The 19,598-nt window shown below is 46.5% G+C and overlaps 1 protein-coding gene across 3 annotated transcripts in view; it reads left to right on the top strand.

Annotated features, from left to right (window-relative positions):
• Positions 1-19,598, top strand: part of MTIF2 (mitochondrial translational initiation factor 2) — a 348,454-nt gene that overhangs the window by 147,713 nt on the left and 181,143 nt on the right. For all 3 annotated transcript variants that reach the window (XM_078649490.1, XM_078649492.1, XM_078649491.1), the window contains exon 7: positions 14,573-14,712. In XM_078649490.1, the coding sequence (XP_078505616.1) occupies positions 14,573-14,712 (140 nt within the window). The remainder of the gene's footprint in view (positions 1-14,572; positions 14,713-19,598) is intronic.

Genomic DNA, 19,598 nt, shown 5'->3' with positions numbered 1-19,598 from the left:
TAGAGTCTCTACCTGATAAGGCGTTACCGAAGGTAAGTAACTTGTTCATTTGATAGAGACTTCTAGCTGAAGATTCCTTACCTAAGAATAGATACAAAGGCAATACCTTCTCGTAGGAGGGTCCTGCAGGACTGAACGGTTAAAGTAACAGTCCCGATGGACCTGATTGTCAAAGCTTTAGTGCTTGGTGAACGTGTGCAGTGAGGCCCACGTTGATGCCTGGCAGATATCCAGGACCAAAACTCTGTGTGCTAATGTAGGGGTCCCAGCCTTTGCCCTGGTGTAATGAGCACACAAACCCCCACGGGGGTTGCTTCTTGGAAGATCTTAATGCAAAAGACAGTCCACCAGCAGATTTAGTTTCTGCGTGGCCTTCCCTTTCTTGGCTCCGACATTCCCCCCGAAGAGTTGATCATCCACCCGGAACGCTTTTGTGGGGTCAAGGTAGAACAATAATACTCTTCTTGGGTCCATCCAGTGGAGTCTCACCTCTTTCTAAGAGGGATGAGGTGGAGCGTACATGGTAGGCAGATTTATGGACTGACCTACATGGTATGGGGTGACTACCTTCGGCAAGAAGGATGCTCAAATCCGAAGTTTGTCTGTGGAAAAAGATGTATGGCACCTGCAGTTCACTGACCCTCCGCTCAGATGTAATTGCCACCAGAAAGCCATCTAAGAGCGTCAGGTATGAAGCGGCTCGAAGGAAGCACACATTAGAAAGGTAAGAATCAAGTTACGGTCCATTGAGGCATAATGAAGGGAGCTGAGGAAAACGTGTTGTAGAACTTTAAGGACCCTATTTACAATAGGGGACTTGAAGAGAAAGGGTTGATCTGGTAGCCTCTGAAAGAGAAAGCAGATAAATAGCCCTTCAACATGCCCAATGCAGAGCCCCGCTGAGCCAGGGTAAGGATAAACAAAATAACTTAGGAAAGGGGTGCAGATGAGGGGGGTCAACCTGTTTTTCTGTACACTATGCCACAATTTGTTTTCCAACATCCGGCCTTTACTGTCTTGGTGGACGCCGAATTTCCAAGATAACATTACAGACTTCAGGCAGAAGGTTAAAAGCTGTCAATAATTGCTCAAATCTCCACGTATGAAGGCAGGGTGTTGACAGGTTTGTGTGGAGACACCTTACCTGCTGCAGCGACAGAAAAGAACCCTCCGAAGGAGCAGCCTGATCGGATGACCGATAAAACTGCTCTATAGCTCGGGATACCAGACTCTCCGAGCTTAGAGCCACATGGATTATTTGGGCCCAGTCATTCCCGATCTTTCTGAGAACTCTGGGCAGGCATGGTATTGGCAGAAAGGCATACAGGAGGCTGCTCGAAAACTCCAGCACGCAGAACTGCTGACATTGCACGTTCTCGACGTTGGCAAATGGATCTAACCAGTGCTCTTTCCACTATTAAGAGACCTTTCACCACCTCTGTTTGGAGATGCCATTTGTGGTCCACTAGGAATCTTTGGCCGACTTTGTCCGCTCTGGCATCCAGAGAGACCACCAGGTGTTGAAATACCAGGGAAATGCCCTGATGTTTCAGCCATGTCCAGAGGCGCATTGCCTCTAGATAGTGAGTCCAGAACCCCACCCTGCCCTGTTTGTTTCAGTACCACATGGCAGTGGTGTTGTCTGCGAACACCACCACTAGCCTTCCCTTGATGGAGGGTAGAAAGACTTTCAATGGCAATCGTATCACAGAGAGCTCCAAAAGGTTGATGTGGAGTCTGGATTCCGCTGAAGACCAGAGTCCTCTGAGCTCCACTTCTCCTCGAAGGGCACCCCATCCCAGAAGTAATGCATCTGTCACCATGATCAGATCTGGTTGGGGAAGGGAGAGGAATCTGCTGCTGATCCAATTGCGGTCTGTCAACCACCACTGCTTTTAAAATGCCCTCTGAGATCTGGACCATGTTGGGGGGGATTTCCCTGATGCGCCCACTGGAAGTTCAGGTCCCACTGCAGAACCTGCATATGTCAATGGACATACGTAACAAGCAGCATTCAGGAGGTCATGAGGCCCAGTAGCCTCAGAATCAGTCTCACCAAAACCCAGAATAGCGGCTGTAATATTGGGATCATAACCTGAATATCCCGGACTCGCTGTTCAGGAGGATAAGCCAGAAACTGCACAATGACCACAACTGCTTCCATGAAAGGGAGCATCTGAGATGAGATCAGGTATTACTTTGGCATGTTTATAGGGAACCCCATTGAGTGTAGGTCCGCTGTAGTTTGTAGGGGGCTGCCCTAAGTTGGCAGGGTATGCCCAAACGTAGGTCCCTTGCTCACTTTGCCACTGGATTTAAGCTAGGCTTGCTGATAAGGGGTGTTACCCCGAAACCGGTCCCAGGATTCTTGTTTCCGGTCCAGGGAAGACCTGGCTTGGCAGTTCGGCTGGACTGTTCCCATGAGGCACAGGGTCAAGACTGATTTGCATGTAGCTGGGTCTGAACTGGGGTGGTGAAGTGAGCTAAAGAACGATGATGGATTCAACCCACATCTGTGACTGGGGGTCTGTGTCTGAAAAGTTTCAGCCATCTGTCCATCGTCTCCTTGTGTTTGCTTTTGGGGGTGAGAAGACCTTCTGACGCTAGCTCACCTTCAACAGCCAGTCGTCGAGATAGGAGACGACTGGTACCCCTGATCTCCGCAGATGAGCTGCAACCACCACCATCACCTTGGCGAACACCCAAGGGGCACTGGTAAGGTCAAAGGGGGCATGGCTAACTGAAAGTGCTTGTGACCTACTGTCTACCGCAGGTAATGTCTGTGGGAAGGCGGGACAGGGATGTGAAAGTAAGCTTTCTGCAAGTCCAACGCTACCATCCAGTCTCCTGAATCCAGGGCAGACAGGACTTGACTGAGAGGGAGCATTCTGAATGTCTCATTTTCAGGAAGAAATTGAAATGGCCCTGGTCTAGTATAGGATGAAGGCCTCCGTTCTTCTTGGGCACCAGATAGTAATGGGAATAACAACTACGACCTACTTCTGATGCTGGCACCCTCTCAATGGCTCTCTTGGCCAAGAGAGCCGCCACTTCCTGCCAGAGTAATGAGATGTGGTCCTCTGTTAGCCTGTCGCAAATGGGTGGAGGGGTAGTAACATAGGCGAGGGAGTAGCCCCCCATAGATAATTTAGTGAACCCAGCCATCGTATGTTTTTGACCTCCAGTGTTGCGGTGATGGCTTATTCTGCCTCCCTGTGGATGCCCATGATAGTAGGAGAGCAAACTAAAGAAACTTCGAGGCTGTTGCTGCCGGGTAGGTGGTGGACTGGCCCGATCTCTGGCTACCTGACCCATGAGGTCTGTGGGTCCAGCGTCCTATGCCCCATGCAAGACCTAGGATGCCTGCTGGCGGGGGTGGCTGGGTGGATAGAGGAGCGCCTGGAAGCACCTTCCAAAAGGAGCGAAAGGGGGACTGGGGTTGATTCAGGGCCATGGAAAGATCCAAGGACCTGGCTGTCCTTGAAGCGCTCCAGCACTGAGTCCGCCTGGTCTCCTAAGAGATTGGATCCATCAATGGGCATGTTCATGAGCAAAGCCTGAACATCCCTTGAGAAGCCAGTGGTTCTCAACCAGGTGTGGAGCCTAAGGGCCACCGATGGAAGAAAACGCCCACAGTGCATGGCAAACTTAACAGGATCTCACCAATCAGCAGTAGCTTGGGAGAGCATGGCTCTGGCCTTCTCTGAGACCATAGGCATCACCTGCGCAACCGAGGGGCAACCGAGCACCAAGCACATGGGAGTATCTGTTGAAAAGGCACACCATGTTCACCAACCCCAGTACCAGGTTGGTTGGAGAAAGCATCTTCTTTCCCAAGATATCCAGCCTCTTGGATTCCCTGTCTGGGAATGTGCCAAAATCTGCTCTGGAATTAGAGGCTTGGACAACTAAGCTCTCTCGGGGTAATGCTTAGTGAGTAAATTGTGGAGTGCCCTGGGGCGGGGCGATGACAGCGGGCAATTGTCCTATACACAACCATGAGTGCTTAGTTAAACAGGAGAAGCTGTTTGGAAAAGGGTGACTCCGTCAAGGCATAGGTCTTGACAGCCAAGGAGGACAACTGAAGGTCCAAGACCTTGTCCGCCCTCCTCACCACCATAGCAAAGGAAGCTCTCTCCTCTATAGCCACAGTAGGAGAGACCAAGCCAGTATTTGGGGAGGTGTCCAGTCAAATGGCATCTGCCAAATCCTCACATCAGGTGTCCTCCGTGACATCTAGGGGCTGGTATTCATCAGGTTCCAGTGGACCCTTCCAGTCATCCCCAAGTCCTAGCCCATAGGAATAAGGCTCAGGCTCTGGCCTGCGTGGTCTGCCCCGGGTCGGCACCAAAATCGGCGTCGGATGGCACCCATCCGGCTCTGTATCGGAGTCTGGATGAGTATGAGGAACTGTGCTGCCGATGGGTGATGTCAGTGCTGGAGATGTCGGTAGTGCAGCCATTGCTGGGGAAGGTTGTGGTGGCACAACAAGCACCAGTCTGGATCCGTCCATAGATCTAAGAGGCCCAACTGGTGCTGGGCACGAACACACCAGTAGGTGCCCCTCCCAAACCCAGAGTGTTTCAGCAGGGACAGGCCATCCAAATATAAGGCGAATGACCTAATAAAATTCAGAGTTTGCGGGGTCACTCTGGCTACCGGAAACTCAGGGAGGAGCTCAACCACGGAGCCCCGCCTTGAGTGCCGATGCTCCCTCATCTTGACGGATTACTTCAACAGAAGGGGCGAAATCAAAGACCGCTTCGACTTGTTCTTCTTATGTATGACGAAGAGCGCTTGGAGTGGCTCCGCAACCGATCTTGGGACCTCCCGTTCGACCAGGTTCAAGACCGTCGTGGCATCACACATAGAGCAGGAAGGAGCTTCAGGGACCGCTTCCTCAAGGCCTTGGGGTGCATGGTGCAAAAAGCAAAACAAATTTTGGCATCATGGTCCCACTTAAGTCACCAAAGACGGATAAGGTGTGGCTCAGTCACTCACATTTGCCGGTGCCAGTCATCACAGGGCTTGAAACCAGCCTTCATTGCAGACATCCCTGTCACACCAGGAGACAATGTCTTAAAAATCTTTGACAAAAGGGAAGAAAAAAGATCTTTCAAAACTTGACTTTTTGTAGCTTTTCTCCGGTTCTGTGCTAACTGGCACAGAAAGAAAAGAACTGTCATCAGAGTGCTGGGGTGGTGCGCATGTCACTTCTGGCTCGGACGATGCCACGTGGAACTGAACTACCCCACTTATCGGCACGCAGGAGTACTACTCAAGAAATGTCCGATCCAGTCTGACACCTGGGGATAATTCTAAGGTAAGGAATCTTGGTTAGAAGCCTCAATCAGATTGCTATATTCTCTGCTATATGTGAGATAAAAGTTAAGGACATTATTGATTGATTTGTCTTACACATATATGAATGTTTGTGAACAATTGTTCTTAATTTTTATCCAGATATCAAGGAAATTAAGCATCACAACATCTGAAATGTCACTTTTGATTCCAGAAGAATAGCTGCTCTTAAACTGGACAAGAATCTCTGGGATTTGTGGTCACCATAGAAAGACATCATCATATAAATCTTCCATTACGGAATATTGGTGCAATAGGGCCTATATTTTCAAAGATACATTTTATTTGAAATCTGCACAATAATAAGTCTGCCACATTGGGGGAATGTCACCCCAACAGTGTTGCTACAATTTTAATTACCACACTAAAGGTGATAGTAAGGTGGAATGCTTGTGAATAGTCTAAATTACTGAAAATCACTCTGGGCAGTATTCCAGCCCATCATATTTCATCCACTGTGCCACTTTACACAGAAGCCCATCTTATAGAAATCAGTAAAGACCCCGCCCCCCCTTAATTTAAAAACGAAAATAATTCCTTGGTAAATTTTCTGTGTAAGTGATGTTATAAATTCAAAGGTTACCTCTCTTATCAGTGGCCTTTATTTTGAGTATACGTCAGTTATTTTCAAAAACTCTTCTTCTGAATCATTTATTTGTTGGTCGCAACATCATGGATCACTAGGAGAACTTATGATCCATAGATATCTTTCTATGAGATTAAGTGCAGTATATTAATGTGACAAATTCTTTCAAAAATATTGCTGCAGAATGTAGAGAGGCTGAAAAACTGAGTTGATATTGGACACCAGTAGCCTCCACAGTTGCTCTATGAGGCCTTAGTGATTCTATAGTAAAAATTATATTAATGGCATCATAGCGTATTCTTGTTAAAAGAATGCTCCTTCTTTAACACAAAGCCATTTGCTAATCTTTAAAGATGACTAGGCTCATGGGACAGCAACTTATTAATATCTATGGGCCAGATGTAGGTTGCCAAATAGCGATCGTTAACGCTGCGAATTTCCGCGTTTGCGATCGCTATTAGGCTGCGAGCAATGTAGGTGAGTTTAAACCTACTAGGAAAATAAGGAATCACAAAATTGCGATTCCTTATTTTGATCTTGCATTTAAGGAATCGGAAATTGCGATTCCTTACATGCAATGTAAGTAGCACAAAAGAAAGTGCACTTTAGCCTTAAGGAATCGCTAATTACCACCAACTTCAAGTTGCTGGTAATTAGCAATTTGCTTTAAAAAAGCACTCTTTTGCTTTTTTTAAAGTGCCATGTGGCACACATTCATGCCCTTAGGGCATGTATGTGTGCCACATGCACATTTCAGGGGTGCAACAGGGTGTCCTTTTGACACCCTGGCACCCTTGAAATAGCACCCGCTATTTGCGATTAACTAATAGCAAAACGCAATGGAGAATATTTTCCCATTCATTCCTATGGGCCTCCAAGCCCATAGGAATGAATGGGTAGGCATTCCTTATTAGCGAATCTCAATTTGTGACTCGTTATTAAGGAATTTTAAGGATTCGCTAATATGTTAGCGATTCCTACCTACATTAAATTTTGCGAGTCCTTAATAGCCAATCGGTAAAATTCGCCACTAAGGATTCGCAAATTTGATTTCACCTACACCTGGTCCTTAATGATTTGAGTTCTTGTGTGGAGCTACCCAACACTACTATGGAGATGAAAGCATCACACTAAAGTGTACTGGTTTCAAACACTCAACTAAGTTTTACCCCTTCATGCTGGAACCCACATCCAGTTTGAGTGGGGTGTTCATTTCTTTGTATTTCACCTCAAGATTAAATCTGCAGTGTCCATTTAATTCACTTCATCCCTATGAAATCTCAGCTGCACAAACACTGCAGAGCCGGGTCATTTGCCAGAATTACAGAGGATCCTAGAAAACATTTCTCTCACTAGTAATAGACTTATTACTGAGGTAGCCGGTACAGAGAAAGATATTTATGTGCCCTTCTGTTTCTGATGAATGATTGGTTGACATTTTGCCTACAGTTGTCAGATCACTAATTACAAGGTGGAACCAGAGTTCAGAGGCACAAGAATCCCAGAACCTTTAGCAAATGTATGGTCTCTGCCTCCTGGTACTCCTCACTCTTTCTTACTTCTGTGATGGTGCCTAACATGCATCTGAGCCTAAGCGGAGTCTGTGCTGTTAAAACATTTGTGGTCCTTTTATATACTAACATTGTGTTATAGGCATATGAGCTGCAGATCGTACACTTTTGCAATAGATCGCCACCTGGTGTTGGGCTCGGATGATTGCAGGTTGTTGTCTTCTTGGAAGAAGTCTTTGTAGTCACGAGATAGGTGACTTCTCCCTTGGACAATACTGCGCATGGTCATCGACTCCATCCTCAGATTGTTTTTTTCTGCCACTGGGTTCGGATGTAAGTTTTCCGCACTGGCTAGAAAAGACTTTTCCAGCAACTTCGAAGCGAAAAAACTTTGTAAAACTTTATCGACATCGAATAGAATACTTTTGACACCATCTGCCACATTCCGGTGCGTCGACGCGGGCCGTTGGGCCTATCGGCTCCGTACGGCCTACGCCTCATGGACAGAACTCCATTCAAGAGATGCCGGTATGTCGAGCAAAATTCCCTCATAGCGACCATCATGAGGTCCGCAACCTCTGTCTGTCGCCGGAACACGACGAGTCGACCTGCACAGCTTGTGCATCCTCTCGATCGAAAAAGACCATTCGGATCGGAGGGCACGTCGACACGAGATGAGGAGATCAGCACCAGCACCGGAGGCCATCTTCGAGGAGGAGATCGTCGAAGAAGACATCTCCGAAGGCAAAGATCCACCCGAAGACATCTCCGAGGACGAGGCTCCACTCGTCGCCGAGGAAGACTCGCCTGATCTCCAGATCATATCGGAGGCAGAGGACTCGGATGACTCTATTCCATCTCGTCAACCCGTGAGTACTCTTGCCCCTGCACAACAGACACTACCCAAGCCAAAGGCAACGGTCAGCACTTCGCCCATGGGGCCTAGTCGAGACAGAAAAATACCCTCAAACGCCCCGCCTTCGGGCTCGGCTCCGAGGAAAACAACTACGCCTTCCGGTGCCTCGGCACCGACAAAACCACATGTGCCAATTCCACCTCTTCCATTGGCACCGAAGCTCACTCATCCTTCGATACCGAAGGATTCTTCGACACCGAAGCCAAAACGCCCTTCGGTGCCCAAAGACAAAGGCCCTTCGGCACCCAAACCAAAAGATGCATCGGTGCCGAAGCCGAAAACTGTACCGGATCCGCAAAAAGCTCCGGCTCCAAAACCTTCCGGTTTAAAAAATAAAATAAAGATGGGAAGCCAGAGTCCGACGCCTCAAGGCCAACGAGACCTGTCTTCACTCCAAAATCTCCAACCTCGGCACCAAAGACTCCAAGGCCTGATTCAGAGACACCTAAGCCCTCTAACAAGCCTACCAAGCGGAAACCATCTTTGGCACCACAACATTTGCCACGGGACTCAATAACGCCTCCTACAGCAAAAAACACAAAACAACCCCTATCGGCACCGAAAAAATAGACGCCAAAGAAGGTTGTAGAAGAAGAAGAACTGTTTAGACCAGATCCTAAGCAAAGTAAAGTCCATATCAATCCAAAAATTGGACATGGGAAAGCTATTCCTTATAAGAAGAGACCAGAAGACACACCACTTCTACCTGGGGTCCCTGCCAAAAAGAAGGATTGTGCAACTTCTCCAATGCACCCTTCCTCTCCTTCACCTTCTTCCTCTCCTATCCCTCCTTACATTGAACCTACAGTTTCTCCTGTTCAATCTCCTGCATCATCACACCACACTGATGAGGAGTATGATATAGGTGGGGGAAATGACATACCAAAGCCACATGCATACCCTGTAGATGAAGATGTCAATCCAGAATACCCTAGAGAGGACGATATATATGGTTTCCCACCACACAATGTGCCCGACATTCCTGATCCTCCGTCTTACCCAACCAAACCTTCCCCTCCAGAAGACAGTATTGGGTTTAATCATCTCTTAAATAGAGCTGCCCTTTACCACGGGGTTTCAATGCACTCTGGTGCCATTGATGAGGATTTTTTACTCGATACATTTGAGCAGTCACAAAGGTCTACACAAATACTACCCATGATCAAAGGAGTCATTAAACATGCTCCAGAAATATTTAAAGACCCGGTACGCTGTAGGGTGTTAAATCCAAGAGTAGAAACGAAATATAGGCCAGCACCATCTGATCCGGTCTATATTGAGGGACATCTGCCACTAGACTCTTTAGTAGTGTCTAATGCACGGAAAAGAGATAATTCCCATGCTTCTGGTGATACGCCCCCACCTGACAAAGAATCCAAACTCATTGATGCGTCCGGGAAACGGATTGCTGCGCAGGCTACAAATATATGGCGCATAGCAAATACACAAGCCCTGCTCTCACGATATGACAGGGCTCACTACGACCAATTAGAAAAACTCATGGAGCACCTCCCAGATCAATACAAAGATCAGGCAACAGAGCTCATACAAGAAGGCAAATTAATATCTAATGCCTCAATTAAATGTGCACTAGATGTAGCTGACACAGCATCCAGAGCAGTCAATAGTAGTGTTATACTCAGACGACATGCGTGGTTACGCATTTCAGGGTTTAAAACCGGTACAGACTACCATCTTGAACCAGCCCTTCAATCAGAACCAAATGTTTGGGCCGGAAGTAGATAATACACTAGAAAAAATGAAAAAAGACACAGACACAGCTAAGTCTATGGGTGCATTACAATCCACTCAGACTTGAAGTTCTTTTCGCCGCTCCTTTTATAGAGGAGGCTCTAAGCAAACCGGTGCAGATACAACCTCATCTTTCAAGACGCACACACAGACCTCCTCTAACAAAGGCTACTTTAGAGGAGGATACAGAGGCAATAATAATAAGGGAAGAGGTAGAAGTAACAACAACCGCTCCTCTTCCACTCCCAAACAGTGACTTCCCTCTGCCTCCCCTACAGCATTCCACTCTTGTGGGGCGCAGATTATCACAGTTCCTACCTGTCTGGAATTCCATCACAACAGACAGGTGGGTGAGACAAATTATCCAACATGGCTACTGCCTAGAACTCACAGCAACCCCCCCAAACATACCACCCAGGCAGCGTCCAATGTCTACAGACCATATGCCTCTGTTTCAACAGGAAGTTCTAGCACTTCTACAAAAGGATGCTATTCAAGTAGTTCCTTTAGAGGAACAGGGAACAGGAGTTTACTCCCTGTACTTTCTAATTCCCAAGAAGGACGGGACACTGTGACCAATTCTTGACCTCAGGCCTCTCAACCATTACATACAATCAGATCATTTTCACATGATCACTCTGCAACAAGTACTCCCACTACTACAATAAGGCGATTTTCTTTCAACACTAGACCTAAAGAACGTCTACTTTCACATTCCTATACATCCTGCTCACAGGAAGTATTTAGGGTTTGTCATACAAGGACAGCACTATCAGTTCAAAGTCCTTCCATTCGGGGTCACAACAGCACCACGAGTGTTCACAAAGTGCTTAGCAGTAGTAGCGGCACATCTCAGAAGACAACAGATACATGTATTCCCTTATCTCAACGACTGGCTCATAAAAGCAAAATCATTCAGTCAATGTGTCCAACACACAAAGCAAACAATTCAAACACTGCATGACTTAGGGTTTACCATAAACTACACCAAGTCGCACCTAGAGCCTTCGCACATTCATCAGTATCTAGGAGCTACCATAGACACATCTACAGCTCTAGCGTATCCCACTCCAGCCAGGATACAGAGCATTCAGACCTTAGTCTCCGTTTTTCAACACCAGCAGTCTCTCCAAGCCAGAGTGTTCATGAGACTAATAGGCATGATGGCGTCTTGCATCTTCATAGTTCCACATGCAAGACTGCAAATGCGCCCACTACAAGAATGTCTAGCACAACAGTGGAATCAGGCTCAAGGTCAGCTCACAGACCTAGTGTTGGTAGACAGCCGTACATATCGCTCTCTGCAATGGTTGAAAACCAAAAACTTGACAAGAGGACGGCCGTTCCTAGTGCCTGTTCCACAGGTAGTGCTCACAACAGACGCATCCCTCACGGGATGGGGAGCCCATCTCTTACACTATACGACACAAGGCCAATGGAACAACCAACAAAAAATGTTCCATATCAACCAGAGCTGCTAGCAATTTTCCTAGCGCTTAAGACGTTTCAATTGCAAGTACAAAACAAAGCTGTCTTAATCCGGACCGACAATATGACAGCCATGTACTATATACAGAAACAGGGGGGGACACACTCTCTACAACGGTCCCAGCTCGCGCAGAACATTTGGAGATAGGCCATTCCTCAAAACATACACCTGACTGTAGAACACCTTCCAGGAATTCACAATCCGATAGCAGATCTGTTAAGTCAACAGTCACAACAGATTCACGAATGGGAAATACATCCACAAGTTCTTCAACCATTCTTCCAAATGTGGGGACATCCACAGATAGATCTGTTTGCCACCTACCAAAATGCAAAATGCCCAACCTTCGCCGCCAGGTTTCCGCACCCACGGACCGGAGGGGAATGCGATATGGATGAACTGGTCAGGCAGATTTGCGTACGCGTAGTAGTGCGCAAACTCCGACAACAGTCTCTCAAACTAATACTAGTAGCTCCCACATGGGCATGTCAGCCGTGGTTCACCACACTACTAGATCTCTCACTGGCTCCACACCAAAAATTACAGCTCACGCCCTCCCTATTAACACAGAACCATGGAGAAATAAGACACCCAGATCCAAGCCAACTGAATTTGGAGATCTGGCTCCTGAAGTCTTAGAGTTTGGTTACTTAAACCTGCCACCAGACTGTATGAACCTAATTAAAGAAGCTAGAAAACCCACTACCCGAGCAGGTTATGTCGATAAGTGGAAAAGACTTGTAATATATTGTAACAATAATCACATTGATCCACTGGATGCTTCCATCCAAAATATCATTTGTTACCTTCTACACATACAAAGGTCTAATTTAGCTTATTCTTCCATACGCCTGCACCTGGCAGCAATTGCAGCCTATTTACAGAATAGACAACATCTGTCTCTCTTCAGAGTACCTGCAATCAAAGCATTTATGGAAGGATTAAAATGAATAATCCCACCTAGGTTACCACCTGCTCCGGTATGGAACCTGAACGTTGTCCTTACAAGACTTATGGGACCCCCTTTCGAGCCTTTACACAAATGTGAATTGCAATTCCTAACATGGAAAAGTGCCTTCCTTGTTGCTATCACCTCTCTCAGAAGAGTTAGTGAAATACAAGCATTCACAATACAAGAACCATTTTTTCAAATACATCCTAACAAAGTGGTTCTTAGGCCTAATCCAAAATTCCTGCCAAAGGTTATCACTCCTTTTCATCTTAACCAATCAGTAGAGCTACCTGGGTTTTTCCAAAACCCAGACTCTGTTGCAGAAAGGGCTTTACACACCTTAGATGTTAGAAGACCCCTGTTATACTGCACATATAGGACTAAGTCCTTCAGAAAGACAAAACAATTATTTGTATCTTTCTCTCCCCCACACAAAGGCAACCCCATCTCTAAGGGGGGAATTGCCAGGTGGATTGTGAAGTGTATACAGATATTCTATCAGAAAGCTAAACGTACACTAACGGTTCCTCCTAGAGCACACTCCACTCGCAAACTAGGAGCCTCTATGGCTTTCTTAGGAAATATACCACTAGAGGACATATACAAGGCAGCAACATGGTCTACAATACACAGCTTCACTAAACACTATTGTGTTGATGTTCAAGCCAAGCAGCAAGCTGCAGTAGGTCAAGCTGTCCTTAGAACACTGTTTCAACATACTGCAACGGATACAAGCGACCACCGCTAGGGGAGACACTGCTGCACAATCGATGCAAAAGTGTACGATCTGCAGCTCATATGCCTCGAACGGAAAATGCTACTTACCAGTATGTGTCTGTTCTTGGCATGTAGAGCTGCAGAGTCGTACACACCCTCCCGCCTCCCCGGGACTTGTATCCGTTCCAGTACTCCTCTTACTTAGATGCACACGCATGGACATCCTTTCTCTTTACTTCTACTAACTCCATCATTTCCCATCATGGCGAAAAACAATCTGAGGATGGAGTCGATGACCATGCGCAGTATTGTCCAAGGGAGGAGTCACCTATCTCGTGACTACAAAGACTTCTTCCAAGAAGACAACAACCTGCAATCATCCGAGCCCAACACCAGGTGGCGATCTATTGCAAAAGTGTACGACTCTGCAGCTCTACATGCCAAGAACAGATGCATACTGGTAAGTAGCATTTTTCTGGCATTGCATTTTGTTTTACTACTGACTATGCAAAAAAAAACTAGACATCCCCTCAGAAAGGTCTCTGACATTAACTTCTTCACAGATTATTTTGATTAGGTCCTTTTGCCACTTTCGCGTTCCGGTAGAATTAGACAGTCAGGGAATATGACATCCTTCCTTTACAGTTGACTTGTGGTAGGGAAATATTTTGGTGCAACCACTGGTTGACCTAAACCGCAAAAGGCTCTGGGCACAGGGATGAATGACGTTAGGTTACAGGGGCACCATTGAGTTTACTTTACGGTTACTAGTACCAAGTAGTGCTGTGAACACTTTTCAGTTTCTCATGACATTGCCTTGAAAAAACAAGTCTCATAGTGAAGGGCCTCCGGCAACAACTAGCCACTCAGTTGAGGCACTAGTTTCACTTCTTTTATCAGGCTTCCTGAGCATTACACAGATAAAGGCAGCTAGGGGAAAGTCACAAAGGAGGACAAGCTTAAGTTGGGACAAATATATAAACAAAAAAATGTAATCTGTAATGCGACATGCGATCTCTCCAGTTACAGAAGAGGACCAACATGTGGAGCATGTAGGCATCTTTGTGAGGGCTATCTGTTGCCAACATGTGCCAGGATCCTAACGTTTATTGCTGTGCTAGCTTTTTTTCTAGTACTTCACCTTTCAACTAGAGACATTCTTGTACCTTGAGGAAGAGTGTACTGAACATACCAGTCGAAAGATACTATTTTGCACTGTGTCACCGAAGTCTCCTCCTTCTGAAAAGGCTCTTTAAACTAAACCTGCTTGTTATTAATTTTTTTCTAGTTCCAATCATCCTTGCTGTTAACAAGTGCGATAAATTTGAAGCTGATCCTGACAGGGCGAAGAAAGAACTGCTGGCCCACAATGTGGTGTGTGAAGAATATGGAGGAGATGTTCAAGCTATACATATTTCAGCTCTTAAGGTAAAATATTGCTCTTTTAATGAACATGATGAATATTGTTTTCATTATTTTTCTGCATTCTTTTTCCAGGAGAGGAAGCATTGTATGTATGGGTATTTATATAGTGCAAGTCTAGCTATAAAGCAACAGAAAAGTGTATAACTGAAGACAGCAGGGGGACAACGTAAGGGTGTGTGTATGTGTATGTACACATATATATATATATATATATATATATATATATATATCACCCACAGCTCCGGTAATGGAATCTAGTCGAGCCAGCTCACGGGCGGTCCGAGGTAGGGCTACCGGTCGCCCATACATCCAAGATAAATACTTCGTTCGTGAGAACACACGTACTCGGACACCTGGAGTTGTTCTTGTGCGCAAAATTTATTAGGCAGGAAACTGCCTAATAAATTTTGCGCACAAGAACAACTCCAGGTGTCAGAGTACGTGTGTTCTCACGAGCGAAGTATCTCTCTTAGATATATATAGATATATATATATATATATATATATATATATATATATATATATATATATGTGTGTGTGTGTGTGTGTGTCTGTGTTTTCTTTGTTGGCATACAAGTGGGATGAGCAATCACTGAAATATCTCCCAAGTTCCAAATTGGATCTAGATCATTAGTGAGTAGTGCCCCCCCCATAAGTTGTTAAAAGAGGTTTCCAAATTGGATCTAGATCATTAGTGAGTAGTGCCCCTCCCATAAGTTGTTAAAAGAGGTTATGCTGCAAATCTTTAATGCGCTTCTGACTTCGTCTTGCGTGGCTCCGTGAAACTGCAGGGGTCTCCAGTGAGGTTACCTCCGGAGCGTACTTCCCCACCTATGTCTGTCTCCTTGGGACCCATTACTGGCCTGCACCGACTCAGATACAGACTTACATTCTGTCCGTGCGACTCATGCTGATCCCTTTCTTCTCGATACAGATACCAATTCCACTGACTCCGGTTGATGATCAGATGCCCATGTCAGATCCTGAACTGACATCGACTCAAGCTTAACAGATATCATTCTATGACATTACGGTAGTACAACCAGTGGTCATGCAGCGTTACTGTAATCTGGTGTTTCTACCACGACACACCAATAAGCTGAGGCTACATTTACTTTTTGGTTTCGACGCTGATTCTGTGCAAGCACATGGTATACCCCATGTAACTGATAATTATGTTGAAGGGGGAAAGGGTTATTTGAGCATTTGATGGCTGCAGATATACATGCTGCGCATACCCTTGCCATCTAGTGTTGGACCCAGACTCTGTAAGTTGTTTTTCCTCGAGGAAGTTTAATGATCGGCGTTGTGCATCGTCTCTCCTCCCTCTTGAGGTATTGCGCATGTTCAACGGTTTCTTTGGTAGAAAGTTTTTTTACGCCATCGGGCTAGGGCAGATTGCTTCGCAGCTCTTAAGCATTCGACACCCATACGTCCTACGGTATAGTGAAAATTTGACCAGAGATCCCGTGAACAACACCAACTGATCCTAGACGCTGGAGACTTACTACCCGGTGAGCGACACACACACCGGTTTAGAATGTCAATCTCCGGGTGTTGGCGATGAAGAAGGGCCTCTTTCAATGGTGCCCTCGTTGCGAGGCCAAATATGCACAATCCGACACACACGAAGTGTGTAATTAGTGCTTAACCACAGAGCACAGGATGAGTATGAGACCTGTGCATTATTTAAGACTCCACCAAATAAATGAATTACCCCCCACCCCCTCTGCCCCCCAACCCTTGACCATGAAAGACCTGTCGGGGGAAGATTACTGTTAAAATAAAGGTTTGAGTCGGGGACAATCGATATTTGCCCGGCGGTATTGCCTCTGTGACCCTCGAATTATTTAATAAATGAAGAGGCAGGCGCTGGAGACTGGAAAGCAGGAAACAAGGTTTTTTTATTCTCTCCGGAGGAGAACACAGCAAAACGGACAGCAGGTATCGTTCTGAGGTGCTCTACTTATGTTTGAGGCCTGGCCCCTTATATACAGTGTTTGCGGTTTTTATTACAGTTTACACACTCATGATAAAGCTTTGATGTACGGAAAGACATTCCCGGAAACCCCCCTCCGGGCCCGTTCCCACACATATTTACAGTAGAGGTCCCCATCCTGGTCACAACAGGTGATGAGTATCGCGCAGCTGGATATTCCGTCAATTCATGGAATGCGGGGTTCGATCGGATCTCATGGGGTGGGGGCTTTGATCAACCAGGGGATCCCTTGATGGGGGAAGCTTTCTATTGTACGGGGAGGGGCAAGGAACAGTATCGGCAGAGCTGGGTGTCGGCCTGGGAACGAGGAAGACAAACGGGCACACGGGGAAAAAGGGGGTTTGCATCTAAGGGCCGGGGATCATGAAAGGGAAGAAGGGAGGTGTCGCGCTGGGAACAGGATGAGGGCCTGGGGCAGAGCAGCGCTGAAGAGGGGTTTATGATTCAAGGCAGGTGCAAGCAGGGGGGTTGGTCAGCGTGCGGGCTTGGTGAGGGTGAAGGGCTATGTCAGGGGCCAGCGGCATGCAAGAGGGTTCGTTCTGATCAGGGCATCTTAAAATGGCGGGTGCGCACGACAAAAGTGTGGCATCAGGGGAAGAAGCAAGATGGCGCAGATAATGTTCACCAAACCGTACTAGTTTTCAACAGTCCTCCCTTTAACATATCCAAGACATCTTGCTGGTTCATTTTCTACTCGGTTCTATTGTGGTGGGCATGAGAAAGAAGACGGTAGGAACCCTGGATGAAAGAGTTGTAAACAATACATTTTGAGATTTCTAGTTTTTAGGAGGCGGACCTATTTGATAAACTTTGATAAACTTGTTTAGCAGGAAAGTCATAGTAATGCAATGCAGAGCAGTGAGTACATTTCATAAGGCGAACTGATGGATTGTTACATAATCAATACAATGTTGGCTGGGAGAGAAACGAGACGTGGCAGAAATGATCGGGAATGTTCGAGGTTTAGTAAGCTTTCAGCAATTCTTCGTCTTCCGTTGGCACTGTGGAGCACCGGCGGTGGAGCTACGAGTCCAGCTCTATTCTAAGTTCCGTGTTGCAGGGCACGACCCTTTCCTCGCGTTTCTGGTCAGAAAAAGGGTCTTTCTCGCCCGGTGTCCTTTGGGATCAATAGTCAAAAGTTCAGGTGGAAGAAGAGTGTACAAAATAGTCCATAGGGTAGGTCGGAGAAAAAGGGGGATGGAGCAAGGCCAAATCAGGAACAAACTAGGGGAACGAGAGACTTCAGATAGGCGGGCTCATGACCGAGTCTAGAGAGCGGGGACCTTTCGGCACACATTCGAACATAGAGCGGGGGCATCAGGTTAGCCCTTTCTTCTCACTTTGTTGGAGGTAGTGCCTCGTCCTGTAGCTCTGTTCTGTCGCGGTCTCGCCTTGGCCCATGTCACAGACGTTCCACAGTCCGTAGTCAGGCCACGTGCTCCCACATCCGGTCCTTCTTTCCTCCAACAGCCGTACCCTTGAAGGAGTTTGAAAAGACAGTTTTTAGAGATTTGGTAGAGGAAAGTAACCACATAAGTCTATTTCTCTCCCAGCTCCAGGCAAATGAAGATAGGAACGTTCGCTATACATATAAATGATCGATGGTGGACCTGCTGGGTTTACTATGGCTTTCCTTCACAACTGTTTAATATAGTCACGACAGGTCATCTGATGGGGGCCCACCTCTGTAATGTAAGCCGGGCAATGCTAATAAAAAGTGGTGTGAGCTAACCGCATGGTACTAATAGGCTTCTCGCTGAGGGACGAACATAGGCTAAACCTTCAATGCCTTCTGCCCATTAACTAAACATTTTCACTTTCGACAAGGCTCAGTGTAATGGTTTTCTTTGCTCCGGTCTAATCTTTAACTTTGCAAAACATCATTCTGGTCCCTATGCAGCCTCTCGCGGCCAGATTACTAAATTAGAGAAGACAGGGGTCTCATCGGAAGACACCTAGGTACATAGAAAACGTTGATGGGGGGGGGGGGCAACTGAACGCAATACTGGGAGCGTCCTGAGAAGATGGGGGGTTTCGGTTACCTTTATGGTTTTGGGTATCGCGACAATTTGGGACGGGGAGGGGCGCGTTATCTGAGGCACTTTTATTCCATAGTAGTAGCCGCTGACATGTAGTTCCCTCATTTCGGGTCAGATTTAGGGAACCTCAGTCAGCTTACCTGTCCTTTCCTTTATGACCAATTCTCGATTTCATCAAAACATTTCCGGAAAGGAGAGGTGGTGACACAGTATTAGGGTGATTTTATTAAAGACAAGTTTTGAGCAAATACCGGCGGTATTTGAAGCCAATTGGGTGGTGTGCTAGGGGTGGCAGTCTGTCAATTTCGGGGCTAATCGCTCGGAAGAGTGGGAGTGTGAAAGAGAGAGAGAGAGAGAGAGAGAGAGAGAGTGAGAGAGAGAGAGAGAGAGAGAGAGAGAGTGTGCAACGGCAGGCTAAATAGTACACGTGCGACAGAGAGAGTGGCAGTGTATTTAAGGAAGGCTATTTAGTGCATTACACAGTAAAGGACATTCACGGGTCTGCGTTAGAATCTTGAAATCATGCAGTTTGAGCATTAGACAGGGTAGAGGGGACATGCTTCGAGAAAAAGGAAAAAGAAAAGGGAAGTACCATTGTGTCGCACTTTCTTGCATTCTCGGTCCTTCGACCCGTTGAGTCAATGCTTCAGTCACACATGCACATTCTCTCATAGTTTTGATTCATCTGTGACATAGGTTCATTCGCGCAGCCTGGGTTAAGAGTGATCACTTTTCATCAGATCATACTAGTTCTACAGGTTTGTTTGCTACGTGAGTAGTTTGCAGGCGTTCTTAGGTGCCACCTTGCAGCGCTGGTCTGTTTCGTGTATTAGACATGGCAAGGCTTCAGA

Source organism: Lissotriton helveticus, chromosome 6 (genome assembly GCF_964261635.1).
Source record: "Lissotriton helveticus chromosome 6, aLisHel1.1, whole genome shotgun sequence".
In the NCBI taxonomy this organism is placed as follows: Eukaryota; Metazoa; Chordata; class Amphibia; order Caudata; family Salamandridae; genus Lissotriton; species Lissotriton helveticus.
Note: the sequence above shows the minus strand (reverse complement) of the source record. Positions and strands in the feature narration are given on the sequence as shown.